This window comes from Cicer arietinum, chromosome 7 (genome assembly GCF_000331145.2).
Source record: "Cicer arietinum cultivar CDC Frontier isolate Library 1 chromosome 7, Cicar.CDCFrontier_v2.0, whole genome shotgun sequence".
Classification (NCBI taxonomy): domain Eukaryota; kingdom Viridiplantae; phylum Streptophyta; class Magnoliopsida; order Fabales; family Fabaceae; genus Cicer; species Cicer arietinum.
Window position 1 is genome coordinate 7,631,469 of NC_021166.2, and position 20,335 is coordinate 7,651,803.

General features: G+C 24.8%; 1 protein-coding gene across 1 annotated transcript; it reads left to right on the forward strand.

Moving 5' to 3' along the window:
• The first annotated feature begins 900 nt into the window (after nt 1–900).
• Nucleotides 901–3,828, forward strand: LOC101504311 (uncharacterized). Its single transcript, XM_004508587.4, has 3 exons — nt 901–1,332; nt 1,700–2,999; nt 3,440–3,828. Exons 1-3 carry the CDS (start codon nt 1,033–1,035, stop codon nt 3,673–3,675), a joined length of 1,836 nt encoding a protein of 611 aa, XP_004508644.1. The 5' UTR covers nt 901–1,032; the 3' UTR covers nt 3,676–3,828.
• The last annotated feature ends 16,507 nt before the right edge of the window (nt 3,829–20,335 follow it).

Genomic DNA, 20,335 nt, shown 5'->3' on the forward strand with positions numbered 1-20,335 from the left:
CATTAGAACAGAAATGGACACTACGGATAGAGTCCCAAGAAAGTGCGGATTATGTCGGGTATCTGGTCATACTAAGAAACATTGTCCAAACGCTGCTGGCACATCTACTCAAAATTGATGTATTTTTTTTCTTTTAATTTAATGTAATTTTATTTTATTGTATTAATATAATTTTCTTATTATTAATTATTTTATTTTATTGTATTAATAGAATTTTCTTTTTATTATTATTATTGTTTTTTTATTATAATAATTATTAAAAGTTATATAATAATATTAAATTAATTATTTTAATTATTTATAACAATAATTTGTATTTTTTAATGTTATAATTATTTTTAAAATATTTAATAATAATAAATATAATATATCTAATAATAAATAACAAAATTCAACAATAAAAGAATATATAATATTAAAATAAAAGTATTTTTATTTTATTAAATAATAAAAGTATTTTTATTTTATTAATAGAATTTTCTTTTTATTATTATTATTATTATTATTATTATTTTTATACTAATTATTAATATACCCATTATTATTATTAAATATAATAAATATATTATTTTATCTACCAAAAATTCAACAAAAAAAAAAAATCTCAAGTGGGAGGTCGCATCCCCAGGATGTGACCATGTGTTGCAGTTAAAATTTTTTTCTTTCAAGAGGTCGCAGCTCCAGGATGCGACTTGCATCTGGGGCAAAAAAGTAGGGCATGGTATATTAATTTCAAAGTGGGGTAGATTGATATTAAAAAAAAAAAATAGAATATTATAATAAAAAACCCGTATTTAGTGGTAGTTTGCCCTTATTCTTTTTATTACTTTAAAAAATATTCATTCAATTAATTGTTAGATCGATTGTGCATTAAATAAAGAAGTAAATATTATTTGGGCCAATTAACAGAAATTGGGCCTAGAGTTTTGGAGTTGGGGCCGTCCCTGCTCCGGCGCAGATCAGGTGCATCACAATCTTCATCTTCTAGTTCCAAAATTTTGCTTCAGAGGAAAATCGAAAGGTTCCACAAAAATGTCGAGTCCCGTGGCTTCCCCAAATAAACGCTTCAAATCAGAAGTAGAAGCTAACAAAGACGACGACGATGATAACCAAGATGATTGCTGCGGAATTTGCTATGTCGAACGCGGAGTTTCTATTCCGGGAGAGATCGATTCCTGCAACCACTATTTTTGCTTTGTTTGCATTATGGAATGGGCTAAGCACGAATCTCGATGCCCAATCTGTCGCCAGAGATTCTCCAACGTTCGTAGACTCCCTAAACATGGCCTCTTTTCTTCCTCTCGGGACGTTAAGGTCCCTCTCCGTGACCAGGTTCATTTTCTTCTTTGTAACACCAATGTTGTATTATACGGCCAAATAATAGAAAATTACATGAAACCCTAATTAAAATCAAATTCCTGAACTCAAAATAGATATCTTAGTTCTGTCGTAAGACATCGTTAACAACATACCTAGATCCATTAAATATTGTTGCGAGTGACTCAACATAATTGAAGGATAGTTTAAAACATCGTTAGAATTTAGACTTATACTGCACTAAGTGCACTTAAATTAAATTCATTACATTTCATTATTTTTGTTAGTGACTAATTATTTTGGGCTGCTGATTAATATTTATGTAATTGACAGTAATGTTAATAGTAATTAATAGGCTAATGATTTTTTTTATGTCTTGTAGGTTTATCATCCTCATGGAAATATGACAAGTGGTCCTGTTGATTCTTATGCTGAACTCAAATGTTGTGTTTGCCATGTTGAGAAAGATGAAAATCTTATGCTAATTTGTGATCTTTGCGATACTGCTTCACATACATATTGTGTTGGCCTGGGCTACTCCGTTCCCGAAGGTGATTGGTTTTGTCATGATTGTGCTGTTTCCCGGGAGAATAATATTAACAAAGAGTTAGACCAACAAAATGTTGAGCAAACGGTGGACCCTGGTGTAACTATCTTAAATATTGTGAGAGGAACAAGCGGCCAGGTTGTTAGAAGACCGAAGGCATCTCCTATACGACAAAACTGTCCGTCTTCTTCTGTTATTCCTTTACTTGACAGGGTGAGTAGATCTGAAGGTAAAAAACCTGTGTCGGGAGTTCAGCTTGCGCAGCGTAATGTCCAGGTGCTTCGTGAAAATTGGAATTCTTTGAGAAGTGGTTCATTAAGGTTCCATAGCAAATCATTGCAAGCTGGTAGCACAAGTAGTGAAAAACAAGAATCTAGTTCTTTATCATGTGGCAAATTAGATGAATCACATTCAATGGCTTCCAAAGGTCTTCAACAATCATCAGTCCAAGGTGCTCAATCTACTATCGTGTTTAATAGTGGTGACTTGAAAGACGATACTCACAAAGCTTGGAAAATGATGGATAGGGCGAAGAGTATGCAAAGCACTCCTAGAAGAACTAGCAGAATTCCACAGGGAGTGGATGATAATCCCTTGTGTAGTGGGGCTAGAGAAATATCATTTGCTCCCCGTAGTTGCCTAGAATTGAAAAACCAACAGCCCAAAGCATTAGACTTCAGGTACACCAGAATGGAGAAGCAGTGTGACTATTCTAGTCTCAACAAAAATTTGGAAAATCATTGGTCTCCAATGTTGGGAGAGAAAAGACAAAGTAGGGTCACATGTGATGAGATGATACAACATTTGGGGGACCATACTACTCATTCATATGGATATAGGGAACATCCATTGCCCCAAAAGTTCCATACAAGTACCCACAGTGCTCCCTGTCATGATGAAAGAAATGCTGCGAAGGAACAAAGGCAGTCTGCTTGCTTGGTAACTTCGGCACCCTCTAGTGGCAAATCCGGCAGTGTGTTCATCTCTAATAAGGATGTGGATATTATCAATAAAGAAAAGAAGCTGGCCAAAAGCTTTGGGAATGGGATCACGAAAAATAATGAAGACGCTAAAACTGAGATCCAGTCTCTTGTTAAACTGAACCTGAAGTGCTTAACTAGAGATAAACAATTAGGTAATACTAATTCATTGTTAAATTTATTTTTTCCTCCATATTTATGCGATCACTGTTGGCTGAAATATTTATAGATAGATGTTTCATATATTCTTTTCCAGTCTATTTGTGGGCACTAGGTAAACTAAACTCATTTGGTATGCATTGTACATTTAGTATATCCATGTTATCACTCAATACTCATCTTTCCATTGATTAAATTGGAGATGGAGATGGAGGGAGAGAGTGCACCTCAATGCTATTGCTAGGCATATATTCGATTTCTTATTGTGGTTTCTCAAATTTTCCCATGTTATAAGTGAGAACAAAGTTGTTTGAGAAACTTCTGGTGTTGTTGTACTTGTATCAGTGTATATATGTTTTAAACTGTTAAACAAGGTGCATGCATGATAGTTGTTAATTGAATGATAGTATTTTACAAGCAGTTGTTTGTCACGCAGGTGTCAAAACCTTCAAGGTAGTTGCGAGGCGAGCCACCCATACAATCTTGGCTGCTTGCCATTCTGAGCAGCCAAAGTCTAATATTTACTCAAACTCAGTATGCAGCCATACTGATCATATTCTGCAGTTTCAGAAATCTAATTTAATGCCCAATTGTTGCCGACAATGCTTTAATGTCTTTGTAAACAATGTTGTCAAGTCCATCATGTTGGAAAAAGTCGGTAGCTGTTCTTGATCTACATTTCTTTTCGCATTATGTATTTTTATATTTATGAGTATTGTTATCAAGTAACTATGTAAATAAATCTGTGTTGCCCCTTGGCTCAGGGCCTCAAGCAACTGTATTGTAAAATTTGTGTTGGAGGTAGGCATGGTGGCAGTTCAATCATTTTACTTTTCCACCAGGAAGGAGTGAAAAATATACTGAGAAACCGTTATCTTTAAAAGTAGATAAATTTGTATTATCTAACTACCACTCAATTCAGGGGTAATCTAGCTATTTCATGCAAAAATATTTTTTTTTATTAAACATGATTATTTCTTCAAGTCAAATCTGTCAATATTGCCTTATGGGCAAGTTTGTTAAATGGCAAGTTAACTTGGGAGTTTAGGTATCAACTTCAAGTTGACTCGGATATTTTGGTAAACTCATGGTTGGACTCAGAAAACTCGGACAAGACTCGGATGTAAATTCAAATTTTGGTAAACTCATGGTTGGACTCAGAAAACTCGGACAACTTCGGGTGGGACATTCGAAACTGTTGAAGAAGCAGCTGTAGCTTATGACAGTAGCACTGACATACCTCAATTTCTTTCTTTCTACTGTTTTGTTTGTACAAGTTTCTGGAATGCTTATATGACTACATTTGGAAGAATGAAAATTTATCTGCTGCAGTGTTGCATTGAACAAGGTAAAAAGCGATAGTAAATGTCAATTACAGATACTAAAGCATCCTTTATAAAATTTTGCAATCAGTTGCAAATCATAGATCATTTCGTCTCACTCCCCATAATTTCCAAATAGGAACTTGGTTTACCGTATACAGAATATAGAAGTTTTACCCTATAACAGGAATTTTTTTTTTTTTTTTAAAATCATAGGATTGTTTTTATGTAGCATTTATAATTTTGCAATTTTTGGATGTGCCACATTTTTTCCTTGGTGAACACTCTTATACTTTCGTGTTTTTGTTGAATATAATACCTAATAACCAATCATACAAAACTATGTCACTATTTTATATTTAATTAACTTTTAAGTGATATAAATATTGAGTTGAATTTACCTTTTTCTTTTATATTGTAAATCCTATTGCAATATATCTATACAAATAATAAATGCAAATGCAATACACAAGTTTTCTGTAGCTTAGTTTATTATAATACTACTCTTTACAGTTTCATATGATGGGTCTATTTGGCAAGACAAAAAATAAGGTTATAACAAATAATTTGTACATTTAAGTTAATAGTTATGTTTCGTAGTTGGTTTTCTTCCGAGTTTATAGCATTTTTTTTAATATACTTTTTTTTTTATAAACTATTAGAACTAATGTTTAAGAGTTCAACCATTAATTTGACCAAACACTTTAAATTATATCAGCTAGCATATTAGCTATCTGATGTTAGTTTATTCATTGTTCGCTATAAGTTCATCCGCTATCAAGTACCTTATCCGTTATCTATTATTTTTTCCAAATAGAGCTTTCATGTTTAACTTCTCAATATATGTCTCACGAGTTTCATTTTAAAAGATCATTTGCTATACTTTCTTCTATCATTTATTTTCTTAAGTAACTTCTACAATCAAATTATTGTTTTAGTCAAGTTTACTCATTTTATTTAAAATTAAAATAAAAGTTAGACGAAAGTACTGTTTATAATAAACATATGGTAAGCGCAACAGAAAAGTGGGCCGACAGGCACTCGTGCTCGTTTGGACAACAGCATAACAAATTCATACTAATTGAACCTCTTGATCTGAAATTATACCTCCTGAAGTAGAAAGAATTTCCATCTCTGTTCATCTTAAAACTCTAGGTTTTGCAATGGCTAATGATTTTGTTTAATATGGCTAAGTGTAACCGTGCATGGTATGTTGGTAAAGGTAACATATAGTATTTTTTGTTGGACACAATCTACAGTTGCGCGTATAGGATTTCCAAATTGAATAATTAGTCTCTGCATTTACGTGTATAAAATATTCGATTCACACATAAAAAATAAAATTAAACAATTAAAGATTACAAATTATTGAATGCCCAATTTAAAAAAAAAAAACAATTACATCATTATGTTAATATTACACTATTTAACGGTTAGATTTCCTAAATTTATATTTAACTCAAAGACTTGATATTTTTAATAAAAGAAAGGACATGTTCTTATAATAAGTGGACTCTATATATCATTCAATTTTCGCATGATTTAGTTATAAATAAGAATTTCCGTCAAATTAGAAAGGACATAATTAAGAGAAAGATTGAATTGTTAGTAATTGATTAAATAAAAAATGTTGACTCAATCAATATGGTATACTTTATATATAGTTATTATAATCAATTTATATTTCTAACATTTTATGTCATTTGTTATCCATTTTATATAGTTTCACAATCAATTTTTTTTTAATCAATAAATATGATATAACTGAAGTAGTTTGTTCAATTCCTTATTATATTAGGAAATGAAATGCACCCTATGAATCAAGTACTAAGTAGATGGTATTTTCTCTTTAAGAAAATAGCGAGAAATTACCAATTGTGTTACTATATGCTTAGATCTCTCACTCACATAGTTGTGATTTTTTTTTTTAAAGAAATAAAATTTATTATGTAATGATGATGCAGCGAGGGAGGGGAGTGATCGGGGAGGCCCATGAGGGTGGAGAAAACTACTCTACATTTGTGTTCTAGATTCTAATCTGTGCCATGGTGGATGGAGACACTTGTCCTACCATATATGGGTCCATGCTGTAGCTGTGAGTTAAACGAGCTAAACGACAAAGAAACGAGGATAAAAAAATGTAACACGAGAGAGTGGCACGTGAGTAAGCCACGTCATGTGATGATAGAAGGAACAAGTGAACAACCTCTCTCTCTTTATTTGTGTGTGCTTGGATCGCTTTCAGATTTGAATGACCCATAAACGACAGGTCAGTTGAGAGAGAGGAGCACATGCCCCCACTAAGTTTTTGCCTTCCCTTTTTCTTTTCTTTTTTTTTTTTTTTTGGTTTGCTTTTTAATGGGTGAATTTGTGGGTCCCTTACCCACCCCCACGTGACACCGTCACGAGAAAGAAAGAGAAAGAGCACCGCCATCCCATCCCGTCACATCACATCCAATATCCACCCAACTGAAACTTCTCTTCTTCCACTCCACCACGTGCTCTCACATAAGTTTCGTTAATTTTTGGTTTTATAATTAAATCCCAATTTTCTCACTAGAGGTATATACCAAATAATTCCGTGGACTCGGCTTAGTCCATAAACAATGGATTCAGTATACTTCAGTTCTAAAAAAAAATAGAGATAAAAATAAAGACAAGACATAAATAAAATAAAATAAAATAAAATAAAATAAAATAAAATAAAATAAAATAAAATAAAATAAAATGAAAGTTGACTTACTTCTCTAATTATCTGTTTCATTTGAAATTATCTTAAAAGATAAAAAATTATTTTATGTTATTATCTAGTTATTTTCTCTAACAAAAATTATCAAGCACGTGACTATTTTACAAAATAATATTATAAATTATTATTTTTAAATGTATTGATAATTATATGTAATTTATTATGAGATCCTTTATATTTAATTTTTTATAAAAAAGAATATTTAAAAATTATTATTAGACTATTCATCTTTAAAACTAATTCAGATGAAATAAGATATAAAAATCAATTAAGCGACACATTAAACTCGACCAAAGACATTACATTTTACATTCTAATTACCAATGTGGTTGTGGAGCTTTTGTTAAATTTTTTTCTAAAATTGATTTTTATAGTATTTTTAAAATAAAATAATAATAAAAATAAAGTTTGTTGATTTAAATAGTTTATTTTAAATATTCTATCTATTTATTACAATTTTTATATAATAAATTTTTAAAAAATTATTTTTAAAATATCTTATAAAATTCATTTTGAGAGTTACCTTTGAGAAAAATATATAATTTTATTGCATAAGAATATTTAATAATGAATATTTAAATTATTGAATATTAAAATTATTTTTTTATTTGATAATAAAATAATCAAAAATAATTTATATTATTTTTAAGTAATTTATTTTTTAAAATATAGCGGTTTTTTTTAAATTTTAAAATAAACGGTCTTGAATCAAGGGAATAAGTTAATCTCTCACAATTTATTAAGTTGCTTTTTGAATTTTGAACAAAAGACTTGTTCATGATTAAACTTTGTTTGGCAAAATGAACATAAAGTAGATAAATTAGTTTATAACGAAAGAATTTGCAGCAGATATGATAGTTAATAGTGGGTAAATGATAAATTAGTTGATTTTGTTTGAACTATTTGATTAAATTAACCGTTGAACTAATTGAAAAATAGAAAATGATATTAAAAAATATATTTTCAATTAATGTTTAAAAAAATTCAATTAAAAAAATGAGAGTAAAATTAAAATAAAAAATAAAATATTATTAACTCAAGTGTTACTTCAAATAGCTTATCAAAACACGTTATAAATTTAAAAAAAAACGTTGTTATAAACTCATGAAAAAAAATGGTTACCAAACAAAATTATTAGTTTAAACACTATAAACTATATGATAATAAGATTTTTTATTCCTTGTCAAACGAACCTTTCATTTTGAGACAACCATGTGTAAAGTATTTTGTAAAAAATAAACAAATATTATATTTGGACATTTTAAAATTTAATGCATTCATTTAACATTTTATTTTTTCATTATCTTTATATCTTCATATTATATCATAATATATATATATATATATATAATTATCTATTACTTTATCTCTCAAGTGGTCAATTAGGTGTATAAATGTCTATAAAATAGTTTTCATAAACAAAATATTATACTACAACAATAACAATAATATATGTAAATTCACAAATTTGGATATACTAATTCACATAATTTTTTTTTTCATCATCAATATATCACACATCATGCATAAATATAGATACGGTACTCATATCACGTACTATTACAAGTATAAGATATATTATTTAGGCTAAATATCACATGAGGTTCTTTAACTTAATTTCAGTTAACGTTTTAGTCCTTTATTTTTTTATTTTTTTTCCGATTTAGTCATTTATTCCTAACAATATCAAATTAAGTATGAAAATATAAGTTTGTTTGAATATTTGCGTTACGAATTTGACGAAAATTGTATTATATTGAAGAATATAATTAATTTTATAAGTTTTATTTGATTTTTTTTTTGAATTTTTGTATAAAAAATGATAACATTGTTGAAATTTTAAAACATAAAATATCAAATTGTCACTTAAAATTAAAATAAAAGACCAAGTCGGAAAAAAAAAGATAAATGACTAAAACGTTACCTGAAATTAAGTTAAGGGACCACAGATGTAATTTAACCTATTATTTAAGATATGTGTACGTAAATAAAAAAATATGAATTTTTTATATATAATTTAAAATAGATACGTTGTTCAATTTATAATACAAAATCACAATAAATTATTTTAAAATTCACAAATTATATTCGATTATAACAACAAATAAAATCAAATATACATATAAGTATCAAATAAAAACTCTAATACAAATATTTTATTATTTTAGAAGTATCTATATATAGAACAACTTTTTTTTATCTTTTTATTTTTCGAGGTGTATTTCTCAAAGTGTATACACCTCTCTGTATATATGTAAAGAAAAAAAAAAATTATCATACATATATTACTAAATATTAGATGTACAACTATACAAGTAACATAATCTCACATTATATACAACTTTATTTTTACACAACTAAATCATTATTAGATCAACAAATCTAATCATATATAGAAACAATTTTATTAAAGATATATCTCACTTGTATACCATAAAATTAATGCAATAGATATTATTTCCCCTTTTCCCTACTTTTTTATTCATATTCCAAAGGTCTTGCCATTTGACACACCACATATTGATAATCACTTCACGGCTGCATATAAATATTAGTTGCACTATCCACGCCACAAGGCCCACAACGCCACTTCTTATGCGATTGACAATGATGTTGTAAAAAAAATTATATAAATATAATTACTATGCACAGGATAAAAAAAATTATATTATCAATATATTATAATAATTTATAATTGTGATCTTTTATGTAATTATAATAAAAATTAAATATTTTTAATGATCTCATAATTGATATTGATTAATAGTATAAAAAATTATATATATATATATATATATATATATATATATATATATATATATTGATTAAATGAGTTAAATATAAAACAATGTATGTTTGAGTATATTTATAATTTCTTTTATCAATTTTAAAATAATAATAATTTGATCAATTTATTTTAGGATCACTTAATCAGAATTACTTTTGCCTTAATAAATTTGAGAACTGATTATATGCTACTCTAAAAGCTAAAATATTAAGTTTTAGATAAAATTGATATGGATACTTAAATCAATTATAAACTTAGAAGCCAGAGTTAACAATTTACAGTCAAATGACTCGTCCATAATTTTGAGATGTACAAGTGTGGAATCAACCCAGGATTAATTACACTTTCAATTATTATTATTTCGGCTTTAACTATAGAATCTCGTTAGCCAAACCACACAATTAAAAAAGACAATACTCCCTGCATCTTAAAATATATGTTACCTAGTAAAAGGCTAACGAAAAAAGTAATATTGTAGTTAACTTTGTTGAGTAAGTGTTTACACCGTCCAATAAAAATTTATCATTTAGCAGTTAGATTTATATATTACGGATATAAAGTCGGGTTTACTGTTTACATAATAAAATCGCTAATTTTCACTAAGGTGGATGGTTCATTAATTATCTCCAATAAACTCATTGCATATATATTTACTCTAGTATTTTTGGTCAGCGGAAAACTATTATAACTATTTTATTGCACCTATTACAAGAAGTTTCTGCATATGTATATATCTATTGTTTTACATGTTGATAGGAAAAAATTTAAAACGAATAATCAAACACTAATTAAAATAAAATGATCAATCAATTATAATCTTTTAACCGACACGTCACGTAAGTATAATGAATAAAATAAAAATTCCATTTTCATTTACAATTAGTTATAAAAAGAATTACAAAATTATTATCAATTATATAAATGATTTTGTAAATAAATATAATAAAAATTAAAAATTAAAAACTAATATAACTAATTATATAAATAATTATAATAAAAATTAAATATTATTAATAATATAATAATTATAATTGATTCCCAACGTAAAAGTTTATACATAAATTAAATTCAAAATAATATTAATAGTATGTCACCGTTGGCATTCAGGATTATAAAAAGGGTAAAGTTGGATTTTTAAATAAATAAAAAAGGCAAAAGTCGTAACGGAACAGCAGAGCAAGTAAGTAACGATTCTTGACAGCGGTTACCAACGAACGACGGCGTCAAGGTTGAAGTCGCAACAGAACAGAAAAGGGGCGAGAGAGAGGTCCCCACCGCACGCGGGGTAGACCAACTGCAGGGGATGACTGCACGTGACTACCTGCTGCTCACGTGCTCTGCGTATTGCATCCGTATTTATAACAAACCTCTCCCTCACTCTTTTTGTTGATCTTTTTACAAAATAAATAAGTTAATTGGGCAATAAAAAAAGATAAAGTTAGAAAAATCAACGATTAAATTGAAATAAAAGTATTACGTTAAATTTAATCTCTTTTTTATATAAATAATAGATATTTAATAAATTTAACTATTGAATAAAATAAATAATAAACATAATAATTTAAGAACGATCATATTTGGTATGATCAATATTTAGTTGATAACATACTAACAAAGTGTTTGACCAATAAAAAAACTGTTAGAAATGTAAAACCAAGTCATTAGTGGGGAAAACGGATGATGAGTAAAAATGCAACGGATCGGATTTAATAGTATGTTTTTGTCTGAAAAACATTAATAATAGTTTAAATGAAGAATAAAATTAAGAAGAAACATAATCACACTCAATTTTTTATATTCTTTTTATACATAAGATGATTATTTTGATGGAAATATTTTGGAGATTTTTTTTTTTAATCTTAAATATCCATTTTTAACGTAAAAAATACTTGACTTTATGTTTGAGTTAAAAAAAAAAAAATACATTTCACTTACTTAATTTTAGTCTAAATTCACATTTATCCATAAGCAATACAATTGGTACTTTGTATTCATCGTTTTCTATTTAAAATTGTAAAAATTTGTCTTTTCACATTTTGCCATTTAGATATTGGAATATTTTGCTCTTTTTTGTTTTTCTCTCCTCCAACTTTTAATAAATAATAAACTTTTTGAAAATGACAAAATGTAACATAAAAGATTAATTTAGGAAAATAAAAAATTTGAAGGCCCAATCCATAAAACTAATAATTCAAATTTAAAGAACTACAATAAATTTTATTTTTTTGGATTGAAATAATTCTAAAAAAATTAAAAAAATTATATTTAATCAAAATTAATAATTTGTTTTTTATGTTTACAATTTGTTATCTCAACACTATTATGCACACACGTTGTTATTGTAACAATAATATGACATTATTTAATTGCAAATTAAATATAATTTATATGATTAAACTAATAAAATAAAATATATAGGACTTAAGTGATAATTAAATTAAATTTACAAGACCGTTTATTTTGTGAATATATATTCTATTTTTTTTCCCTAAAATGTATGTAAGTTTATCCGTTATAAGAAATGAATAAATTTTTTAAATTAACAATTATCTACATTTAAAAAAAATATTTTTACTATTTTAAAAATGTTATTTTGTTTTAAGAGTATTTCATAAAATTAAAATAAACACATATTTATAAAGTTTAACTCAATTGACAAATATCAAAATTATTAAGTTAAATATTAAATTTTAAAATTAAACTTAAAGTTATATTTATGATTCAATATTATCACTATAATCTATTAACTCTCTTAGTTAACAAATTAGCTTTATATCATTAATCAATCTAAAATAGGGTGGGACCAGAAAGTATGCAGTATGAGTTGGCCACGTGAAGTAAGATGGTGGGCAAGCATTAATCACGTGATAGGTCGCGGATTATATGGATAAACTGACACTTGTCGATGCAATTAAGACGCATGCTAAATATTATCATATTCTTCGTAGCTCATTCAATGTCACTTCGAATTTTTAATTTGGAAAACTAATCTCGTTTTATTAATTATTCAAGAAAAGTTATACAACATTATAAAAAATATATCTATCAGTATTATAAATATATTAAATAACATTTTTTTTTAATTTGTTCACATAAATATCACTATAATATCCATTAAAATTAGTTATGTTAAAATTTTAACATGTTTATTTATTTAATTTTGATTCAAATAATCCAATAAATTATTTTTATAATTGAAATCAAATTTCTAATTTTAATTATAATCACAATAAAAATATCATTTTAAAACATATTTAAAAAATAAATTTTAAAATTTTAATGTATTAAATTTAAAATATAGTTAAATTTATTTATAGACTACACGTTATACAACTGTTGATAATTTTAAAATATATTAATTTTTAAATATACGATAAAAGTTTATATTAATAATAAAATAATAAATCTATTTTTTTAGCAAAACTAAATAAATAAATATACATACCTTTTTCGTAGAATAATATATATCTTTTGTTTGCGATAATAAAATAGAAAAGCGAAATTCAAAATTCAAAATTGTGCTGCTTCGTCTTGTAATAAGATTGTTGGCAAGAATGTCTCTATTAGGATCAATGATGACTTTGTCCAGATAACTATAATAATTAATAAGAGTAGCGTTAATATGAATTGGAAGTGATAATTACACGACATCCAAATTAAAATGGATTTGTTAACTAATCCCTAAACCGATTCCTTGACAGAGGAATGTCAGCTTCCTTAACCAGCAGTCACATGACATAAATATAAAATATAAGTGGATTTTTTTCTTTATATTTTTATAAAAACAACAAATCTAAAATACCTAATTTTAAAATAAATATATTAAAATATCTTAATTTTTTTTCAATTTTCAAATCTCATCTCCAAAATACGATCATGTTAAACGAAAAAAAATATAAATAGTAATTATTAGTTTATTTTTATTAAGAAATAAAAAAGTTATTAATAATTAATTAAAATAATAACATAAAATTTCAAAATATTATAGAGATTTAGTAAAGATGTTAGTAACATTCAACAATATTTTCAGTTATGATCTATAATTCATATAGTTCATATATATTATGTATTTCATTTGTAATATCTATTTTATTTTTAATGTAGGTAAGTTTATCTTCATTTTTTTTCTTCTAAAAAGAAACAAAATTTGAGTACATCATGGACTAAAGAATTGAACATTGACATTCTAAAATATTTGAACTGTGATACAATATTTAAACTCCGGTATATATGTTAATTTATATATTAATAAATAAAATTTGCTGCAACTAGAACATAGTTGAAAATAAAATAAACTACAAAATAAGAAGGAGTTGCTAATTTATTCACAATATTGCGAATAATAGTAAATAATTTACAGGTAAATAAGGTACAAAATAAGAATGATGTGTTAAAATATTATTTGAATCTTACCACAATTCTACTCAATCTTTAAACAAAAATAATAAAGAAATAATAAAATATTAATTATTAGTTAATAATAATATAAAATTAATTAAGACAAAAAATAATATAAAAACAATTAAATTTAGTAAAAAATACAACAACAAAATATTGAGATTGAATAAAATGGTATAATATTTTGTAATCAATGTAGTAAATAGTCGGTATATATTTTGCACATTTTATTATCAACATCTATTTTATTTATAATGTAAGTAAATATATCTTTTTTTATTAATAAATTGAGTCAACAAAATTTTCATCTTTAGTCTAAATTTTGAATCAGATATATTAATTTTTATTAACCTACTTTTGATATAAATAAAACCAATAAGAATTATTAATAAAAATAATTTAGTAAAGTTTCAATTTTTTTAAATTACTATTATTTTTTAAATGAATAAAGTATATTATTACCACCAACATTAATTATTTTAGGAAGAGTAAAATAGTTTTATTTTGAAAAGAAGCCTAAACTAACTATAAAATTTTACTATTAATTATTGTAAAAAAAAATAATAAAAATTCCACATACACAACAGATAAGGTTACGAGTTTATAAAAACAAGGTTACGAATTTATAAAAATTGATATAACTTATTTTATAAGTCAATTTTGTAATCATAACACATAAAATTTATATTAATTTTAATTTGTTGTTGCAAAATCAGTCAAAAGGGACATTTTTATAATCTTATATTAGATATTATTGTTGTTTTTTTATGTGGGAATTAATTTAGGCTTTTCTCAATATTAATAATATATATAAATAAAAGAGGATAAAAAATCGGAGGAGATAATATTATAAGTAATATTATGGTGGATGATATTTGAGAAACACTTTCCGTAACATAATGTTCGAGAAAATAACTTCTTTCATATTACAACAAAAGAGAATTAACTATAATTTTGAGAAGATGCTATAGTCATTATAATATTAATATGTATCTATACTATATAAAATAAATTATAATATTTAAGTGTGTTTTCTAGACTATAATATTTAGGTCGGTAGTAAAATTTTAAAAAAATTTAAGTTCCTATTTATAATACTAAATCTCTTTTATAAAAAAGATTCATCCGAATATAAAAATATATTGTTTTATGTGATTGTTCATTCTTTTTATTTGTATATATGATTTTCATTCACACTTCAATTATTAGTTTTTATACATATGTTTATTCAATCTTTGTTGCTTTTTGTGTTTACTCATTCATATACCTTCCACTTATGTGATCGATGATATTTTTGTTCGCTTATTCTTTTTCTTTTTTCATGTATGATTTTTTATTTATAGATGAATGAATAAATTATAAAAGAGTTCCACTTCTTCTAAAGTTATAAAGATCTTCATTTGTTTTTCTGAATTGTGTTTATTTTTACATGGCTAGGAACAAATTTGTTTCCTATTTACTTTGTGTGATGTTTATTTTCTCTCTTTAGATAGCAATTATGTGCAAAATGAAGTTGATTTTTAGGCAAAAAAAAAAAAAAATATCAATAATTATTGATTGTGCTTTAGTGTAAATAAAATATTACTATGAGCAAATTGTGTATGCCACATTAGTTGCACAATTTGTTATTGTCTTTGGTATATGTTTAGTTTCTTGATAGTTTTTTATTGTCTTTTTAACAAGTACATAATTTTTTATTGTTTGTATGAGCTGCAAGCTCCAAAAGTTAATATAAAAAAATGTTAAGAGTCTTTTAATGGACACTAAAAACAAAATTTTAAATTTTATAGAAACTAATAAAAATTTATAAAACCCAAATTTTATCTGTATATTTTTGGTTGTTGTTATTTTTTTGCTAGATAAGTTAGGAACAAAATATGTAGGCTTGTATACATGAATTTAATTATTTTACTAGAAAATAAAACGTATATAGATTATTAAGGTTTTTTAGGAAAAACTAAAGATGAGAGGTGATTCATTTTAAAGAAATTATTCTCCAACAACTAATTCAAAATTATAGACACAACTTTATTAGGTTTTGTAAAAATTATTTCAATTAATGCATTTTGTTTTTTTGAATCTAATGAAAAACATTTTTAACTTTATCTGAATTTATACTATTAAGGGAGATAGTAGAGATCATCCCAAAAAAGAGTTAAAAATTTATAAACTAAATGCACTAATAATAATCACTCCCCACCCAAAGGACAAAGTCCAAAAGATGTACTATGTCTTTATACATTATTGACAATTATATTGACATGCCCAAATAGTAAACTACAAGAAAGATAACAACTCTCATTAAATCAACTGATTTCTATACTTATTAAAAAAATAATGAATTATATTATTTAACCTGTTATATAGTACAATTCATATCATAAATGCCTATTAATAATCTTTCTCAATTTCAATTCCTATAAAAACTCAAATCTGTCTTAATTTTCAAAAAAGTTCAATTTCAAAATTTCAATTTTAAATTTAAAATATATTATTACATGTTTTTTTTTTTTAAATTGATCTTTTAATATGTTATTTAAATTTAAATCATTTATTAACTATTAATGCATTTATCTATTTGTATGTCTACTTAGTAATACACGTTAATATCTATTTATTAATATATGTTAAAGTCTAATATAATGCCTTTCATGTATTCTCACATAAAAATACTTACGTGGTGTAATTTTAAAATTTATCTCCAAAATGTAAATATCTAACAAAAATTAGGCATTTCAATAATCAATCCATTAAATTAATGGGTTTTTTCTTCTCCAAAACTATTGGTTGAATAATCCGAATGAAATTTTGTACAGTAATAACAATTTCCTAAATTTGAGTAATAATATTTCAAATAATTATATATTTAAATATAAATTATCTATCTATTTATAATACAAATAACTATTTTATCATGACTCAAATGACTATGCTTTTTTATTATTTTATAATAGCAATCTTCATGTGCAAATATTAATATTATTATGGTATTCAATTCGACATAAATTTCATCAAATACAAATAAGTTGTTTTGAAAAATTAATTGAAATATCAATAAATAGTAAATAAATTCAACAAAATAGAAAAAAGTAGTTATTTTTTTTATATACTTTTACCATCTCACATTTATATATCACATAAATAGGTAAACATAATTTAATACATAAAAACACTTTTAATAAATAAAAAACATAAAGACCCTTTAACTATTTTTTTCTCCCAAGGAAGCATAATATTATATTTTGAATAAATTTTGTTGTTGTTGACTTATTTCAAATAAACTATAAAAATTATAATGATATTATCAAAGCAATTAGATTTTTGATAATTTTTTTATTAATCTTAACGATTTCTGTTTCTTCTTCTTCTTATATATAGGATCATAGATAATAATGAAAAACGTTTGATTTTCAAACACCAATATATTATTAAACCAATTAACGTTAGTATATCATGTATCCGCTTGACCTATTTACAATATTTACCATAAGCTAACATTGTTAAGGTCTAATTCAAGATTTCTCGAGCATTATTGCAAATAATATATATCACTTGGACATTAAATTTAAGAAATAGGCAACATTTAGAAAATTTAATTAAAAAAAAGCTAAATGAATAATTAGATGATACCTTAAATTATTATATCCTTGCCGTATTTACAGTTGTACTCTCTAAATTAAAAATACATTAGATAAAAGGCAAAACCTTATAAAACTTTGTTTATATTTGTGACCAAAGTTGCTAGAAGCTAAATAAAAAATAGAAAGAAAAAAACATATTAAATACTTTTAGTATAAATTAATTTTATATTAACAGTTAATAAAAAATATTCAATCATAAAATAAATATTCAATCAATAGTTTATGCTGACTATTAAAATGTAAATATGCTAATTAAACTCATACAAATATCTATCAATCAATTAAATTAAACAATTGATATTCCTTCCAGTCATATATAAAATATATATATATATATATATATATATATGGAGATATTTTTTGTCCCTATTTTAAAATAAGTTACAAAATGCATTAGTGATTTATTTTTCTATTAGACCCTTATTTAATTTTCTATAAAAATTAATATATTTCACTATCCAAGACCCTCAAGTAAGTTCCAATTCACTATCATTTTGTTATTCAATCTCAAAATTAATTAACAATATTTAATTGCAGAATCATTAATTGATCTGCTCCATGAGATGTCGGATTAGTGTTAATAATTTGACATTGTAACCTCAAATAATATAATTAAAGTCTCGTACAAAATAATTGTCAATTTATCATTAGTGACATTGTTATTAATAATAATAATTTTTCTTCCTCCAATATATTTTTTTAAAAAAAGAACAAATATTCAAATCAAAAACATATTTAAAGTAATATTATTTGAATCACTTTAATACATATTTTAGATGGAGAATCATTCTTTTTTATAAAATTTATCCATCAATCATATTCATAATTGATATTTTATTTTTTCACAAATAAATGATATTTTCTATTATCTATATGATATCACGAACGAGCTATTACTCTCCTTAACAAAAGAAATAATATAGGGTCTTATAAATGATAATATGTCTCATCATTTACTAAATTATAATTATCCATCAAACGATTGAATGATTATTTTCCATTCGTCATAGTTCGGCATTGAAACCCTAATCGTTTTCTCATCAAGATATCCAAAAAGATCATCATATCATCTTCTACATACAATGTTCAATACAAAGCTTTCAAGTATACGGCATCAATTAATCTTAAATTTCGTTCAATATAAGCCAATGTTTGAAAAAATAAAAATTTAATTTGATGTCTGATCATGCATAATAATTATATATAAATACAGTGGTGTGCTAATGCAACATCCGTTTCATTTATATTTTATGTACAAGTAAATTGGTATGATATTATCACATATATGATATATTAGTATACAAAATTTAAATCTACTAGCATCTCAATTTGTTTTTAATAAAAGAAATCCTTATACATAATATAAGTTATTAAGAAATGAAAAACATACAATTGATTTGTTATCGATGCTTTTTAATATTGATACGAAGTCTTACATTTCTATAGTAGATGTTCTTTCTAACAAAAAAAATGGAACAATTATTTCAAAGTATAAATTTAAGAAAATAAATAAATTTCATGTTATTAATTAAAATATTAATAAAATTCAAAAATAGCTCAATCTAATTAACCTTAAAAAGATTTCAATCAACACTTAACAAAACTTTAATATTTACACGATTATTGTTTAACAACTTATACGAATGGGCGTTTTGTCAAAAAAAAAAAAAAAACATATACAATTGAATATTAATCTTAATGGGATAAATCAATAGAAATAAAAAGTTAAAGAATTGAAGATTTCCTTTGCAAATTGCAATAGCAATACCTTGCAAGAGGGATGATTCAATAATTTTTTTTAAATCATTAATGATTCAATAATAGATTCACAATCATCTATTATAACAAAAGAAACATACAAATAAATAGATAACAGATTGAACATACTAATTTCAGGCATCTAAAAATACAATACCACATTTGAGTTATTGAGGGATTAACTTAATCACAACATATTAAAATTCTCAAAATCGATAGTAAAATCAAATACACTAATTTTAAAGTAGTTAAATCCTAATAATATATACAAATTTTTGAATAAACAATAAAAATCAAATAAAATAATAACATAATATTTAAATTTCAAAATAATATTTCACAATCTCCTAATTACTAGCAATTAAACCTACAACTAAAAAAAATATAATTTTCAAATACACACAATTCACCAATTAACGTAATGAGAATTAAAGGTAACAAAGACACACCAAAAATTGAAAAAATGAAACATTTGTTGTGAGAAATCTTAAATAACATTTAAAAACCACATGGATAGTTGAAAATAAATTTAGAGCTTAGGCATAACTAGTGTCTAAGAGGTTGTAATCTTGAGCTCAATAGAAAACACATATCTAAATACATGCAAAGAAAATAAACTAAATTATCTTTATCAAACAACAATAACGTAAACAAAAAAAGTAGAATAAGATATTAA